Source organism: Myotis davidii, unplaced genomic scaffold, assembly GCF_000327345.1.
Source record: "Myotis davidii unplaced genomic scaffold, ASM32734v1 scaffold157, whole genome shotgun sequence".
Lineage (NCBI taxonomy): Eukaryota > Metazoa > Chordata > Mammalia > Chiroptera > Vespertilionidae > Myotis > Myotis davidii.
Window position 1 is genome coordinate 313058 of NW_006288722.1, and position 4993 is coordinate 318050.

The 4993-nt window shown below is 47.9% G+C and overlaps 1 protein-coding gene across 1 annotated transcript in view; it reads left to right on the forward strand.

Moving 5' to 3' along the window:
• Nucleotides 1-279: 279 nt before the first annotated feature.
• RABGGTA (Rab geranylgeranyltransferase alpha subunit) overlaps nucleotides 280-4993 on the forward strand; it is a 12264-nt gene continuing 7550 nt past the window's right edge. The window contains exons 1-3 of the mRNA XM_006760882.2: nucleotides 280-418; nucleotides 471-494; nucleotides 740-873. Of these exons, the coding sequence (XP_006760945.2) occupies nucleotides 280-418; nucleotides 471-494; nucleotides 740-873 (297 nt within the window). The remainder of the gene's footprint in view (nucleotides 419-470; nucleotides 495-739; nucleotides 874-4993) is intronic.

Sequence of the window (4993 nt, forward strand, 5' to 3'; positions counted from 1 at the left end):
CAAAGGTGGGACAGTTTTTCCACTGCAGGGCCGCTGGGAAATGAGCAGGGGCCAGATGAGCTGTCAAGCCCTCGCCAGCTCTAACGTCCTGTTCTCGGAGGTCAGGGTTACAGAATCAGGAGCTGGGGCAGAGGCGGGCCCCTGTTACAAGAGATAAGAAGTGGGCACTTCCACCCAGGCCTTGTGCGGCTCGTGCACCTTACAGTTCTTTTACCACAACTTAGGCTGCCCCTCAGACTTGCCCAACATTGATTTCCCCTCAGGCGCCTGGGTGTTCACATGCAGGCGGCTGAACGCTGGTCACGTGATAGCCTGCTGGTCAAGGGCTCCAAGAAGGCCTGGACCATCGGGCCCAAGTTCCCCTTGCTGGCTCCCTCCCCACCAGACCCTCCAGCACACCCACCCCAGCTTCCTGGTGGTCTGAGGCATCTCCATTCTCCTCTCACCCTCCTCCACACTGTCCTTGCCAGGTACAGCGGACGCCAGCGGGCAACGTGAGGCTGGAGGGAAAGTGTGTGAGGGTGTGTCTTCTGGAATCGGACCGCCAGGACGTGAGACCAGCTCCATTGCTTATGAGTTGCATGATCTTGGTCAGAACCTCCGTTTCTCCTCATCAAGACTATAAAGCACTCAGTCATTATTATTATTTCTAAGTAATATTGTTAAAGATCCTCTCTTCAGAGTCCATTTCTTCCTTTGCTCCCCCATTGAGGCTTTTTCGCCCTGCACCCTTGTCCAGCCCTCCCCATGACTCTCTACCACAGCTTGGTTGTGGGTTCCCTCATCTCCCCCTTCTGGAGTACGCCTTCCCTGCTTGGTATAAGTAATACCTGCCCCCACACCGACACCTTCTGCCCCCTCACCCCTCTGCAGGTAAGTATTTCTTGCTGCCTCAGGACAGCTCTACAGCAAACCAAACATGTTAGAAGTAGCCTTTCTCTTCTCACCTAACACTCCCTGCCCCCACCCATGTGCCAGAAGCTCTTCTGTCTGCAGATCTGCTTCAAAGTCACCTTTGCCCCTAGATTTCAGTCCCAACTGCTACCAAGTCCCGTCTACTGTTCCTCAAAAATAGTCCTCCTCTCTGGCTGGCCAGTGTGGCTCCGTGGTTGAGCATCGACCGATGAACCAGGAGGTCAGGGTTTGATTCAGGTCAGGGCACATGCCCAGGTTGCAGACTCGCTCCCCAGTGTAGGGCATGCAAAAGGCAGCCAATCAATGATTCTCTCTCATCATTGATGTTTCTATCTCTCTCTCCTTCTTCCTTCCTCTCTGAAATCAGTAAAAATATATTTTAAAAAAGTAGTCCTGCCCTAACCGGTTTGGCTCGGTGGGTGGAGCGTGTGCCTGCGGACTGGAGGGTCCCCGGTTTGGTTCCAGCCAAGGGCATGTACCTTGGTTGCGGGCACATCCCCAGTGGGAGGTGTGCAGGAGGCAGCTGGTCGATGTTCCTCTCTCATTGATGTTTCTAACTCACTATCCCTCTCCCTTCTGCTCTGTGAAAAATCAATAAAATATATTTAAAAATATATAAAAGTAGTCCTCCTCTCACCATCCCCTCCTCTCATGAGCCCCCTCCTCAACTCCAGGCTCCTTCCAGAAAGGTTGTGGGGACTTATAGCTGGATTTCAGGGTCTGCCTGAATGCCCCTGAGGAGGGGTTTTCTGACCCCCTCTGACATTCACCTCCACTCCCTGAATTCAGGGACCTTATAACCCCCTTTCGCAGCCCTGTGGCTGGAAAGTTTAAAATAGGAGGATCAAAGCTGTACGGTTACGATTTGTGCACTTTCAGTCTCTATGTGTCCCTCATTGACAAGTTTTACAGGAAGAGAAAGAGCATCAGGAGTTAAAGGAAAAATGTAAATCATTACCTATCACCAGATCTAGAACAAGCTCCTCTTAACCTCAGTCTGAGTCAGGGGCCACTTCCAAGGGCCCCCATGGGCCCCCGTCTTACTCTAGCTTATATGCTGACATGTCTGTCTCACCCATGAGACCTGTCCTGTCCAATACTAGCCACCAGCCCCATGTAGCTATTTAAATTTAAATAAATTTAGCCCAGCTGGTGTAGCTCAGCAGTTGAGCATCGACCCAGGAACCAAGAGGCCACAGGCTCGATTCCCAGTCAGGGCACATGTCCAGGTTGCAGGCTCGATCCCCTGTGGGGGGCGTGGAGGAGGCAGCTGATCGATGACATTTCTCTCTCATCGATATTTCTATGTCTCCCTCTCCTTTCCTCTCTCTCTCTCTAAAATATCAATAAAAACATATCGCTTAAAAATAAAATAAAAAATAAATAAATTTAAATGAAGTTAAAAACTCACTTCCTCAGTTGGGCTAGCCACATTTCAAGTGCTCAACACCCACATGGGGCTTGTGGAGACGGTGCAGATACTATTTCCACAGCGCAGAAAGCTCTAGTCGAGCACAACTCTTCACGGAGCTATGAGCTCCAGGAAGGCAGAGACCGAGTCTTTGTGGCCTGGCACTGCATCCCTGGCCCCACAGGCCCAGCTCTGATGCTAAATACCTACCAGCTGATTGAATTAATTAATGCACACCCCCCCACACTGCATCAGGCCCCCAAACAGCTCTGGTACCCGCGTCTTCCTTACTCGCCTGCCTCCAGGGCCTAACCCAGGGCTCATGGTCTCTTTCCTCCCTCCAAACCATATCTGGTCTGTGACTCAGGGTCCCAGAGGCATTGTAAATGTGTGTGTGTGTGTGTGTGTGTGTGTGTGTGTGTGTTGGGGAGTAGGAGTAGAGCAAGGATTGGTAGGGCAGGAGGTGATTCCAGGCCATAAGAAGTTCAAGTTTGAGCCTCTGGCAATGGCTGCTCCCACCTATGCAGTGGGCGGGGACCTAGGCTTTGGTTGAATTCTGGTTGTGTTTCCTCCCAGCTGTGTGACCTTGGGCAAGCAACGTAACCTCTGTGAACCCACTGTATGTGTTGTTTCCTCCTTGTGATATATGGATAACAATACCGACTTCACATATGTAGTGAGTACATTAATAAGAGGTCTGGGGCTCCGTCGAAACTCACTTATTGCTCATTCCTTTCTCTACATAGAAGGCAGTAAAATTCCTTCCTCAAACATCATTGAGATCACAGCTCTGAGACACCTGCATGCTTCCCACTTATCCTACACAGGAGGCTAAATATAACTCCTGACAGCTCATCTTGCCTTAAAGCAAGAGGCTTGTCATTGCTTCCACTGCTCTTAAAAGCACTTGGCTCACCTTCCATCTGCCAGCCAGCTAAGTTTGTTTGGTTTCTCTTCCCCACCTTCCTATCATCGTACATGCCTGAAATGCCTTTCCTGCCCTCTCTTTCCAAAAAGAGGCCCTACCTTCTCAGAAGCAGATTTGTTCATAACACTCACTTCCTTCCTTAAGCCTGGTTGACTCAACTTTCCCAGTTTTAAGATTGCTGATTACTAAAAAATATATCATGCCTGTTTCAGCCTTCACCCACCCCTTTCCGCTTCTCTTCGTGGCTATGATGTAAGACCATTCCTGGCCTATCTGCACCTGTTGGCACCTGTCTTCCCGGGTAGCTGGCTGCACACATGAGTGTGTATAGAGCAGGAAGCAAAAGCAGGTGGTGACCAAAAAAGGCTGTTGGTGATCTGGGAGGGCTGGACCAGACCAGACATAGGTCCCAATTGGTCACTATGTTGGTGACATTTAGCAAGTTACTTAATCTTTCTGAGTCTCAATTTCCTTGCATATTTGTCACAAAAATTGGAAAATTACTACTATTACTATTTACTGAGCCCTCACTCAGTGTAGGCACTGTTCTAAGCACTTTACATACATTATTTTACTTCCTCTTCACTCCAACCCTAGCAGGTAGGTATTATTAAAAGGTGTGGAAGCCCTACCTGGTTTGGCTCAGTAGATAGAGCTTCAGCCTGCGGACTGAAGGGTCCCAGGTTCGATTCAGGTCAGGGGCACATGCCAATAAGGGGTGTGCAGGAGGCAGCCGATCAATGATTCTCTCTCATCACTGATGTTTCTATCTCTCTCTCCCTCTTCCTCTCTGAAATCAATAAAAAATATCTTGTTTTAAAAAATGGTGTGGAATATAAAGAATTTAAAGCCATACTTTCTTACCCAAATGGGATTTATAAACATATATATGTCACATGGACATACACTTCTCAAAAATACATCACACACACATACACATTGTTACCTTGAACCCCATGAAGGCTCGACCAGGAAACCTTCCTGAACTGGTCCAGGCCACACAAATTCCCCCATCCCTAAATGCCAACAGTACTCACTATTAGGCCCAGCCAAGCCAGCCCTCACCCGCTGTGGTGTTTTGTTCATTCTTTCAAGTAAGTATCCAATAACTCCTAAGAACTAGGGCTAGGTATCCAAGAGTCAAGACCAAATATATTGCCCCTGTCCTCCAGGAACTCTGAATCTGATAGGAAAGGCTGGTGTACAAACCAAGTAGGCCCAGGGTACATAAGAACTGTCTTTTTAAAAAATAAAAATAAAAATGTTTCTATTGATTTGAGAGAGAGAGGAAGGGAGAGGGATAGAGATAGAAACATCGATGAGAGAGAAACATCGATTGGCTGCCTCCTACATGCCCCCCTACAGGGGATCAAGCCCACAACCTGGGCATGTGACCTGACCAGGAACCAAACCATGACTTCCTGGTTCATAGGTCCGTGTTCAACCACTGAGCCACACCAGCTGGGCATTCTCTGATTTCTTAAGGATATAGTACATAGACCATTTTAAGATAGCTAATAATTATTACTTGTTAATAAAGTTTGCATTTTCTACCCTTTCTGCTTTCCTCCCCCATTTCTACCATGAAGAAAAGTGAGGAGGGAGGGTGTAGAAAATTTCTGCCTATAGATTTTTATTACTTTCCAAATTAAGGCCAGTTTGGGAAATAAATGTCAATAAAGAGGTCTCTTTTGGATATTAAATACTATTTGCAGTTGAACCTTCTTGGAAGTATTTTC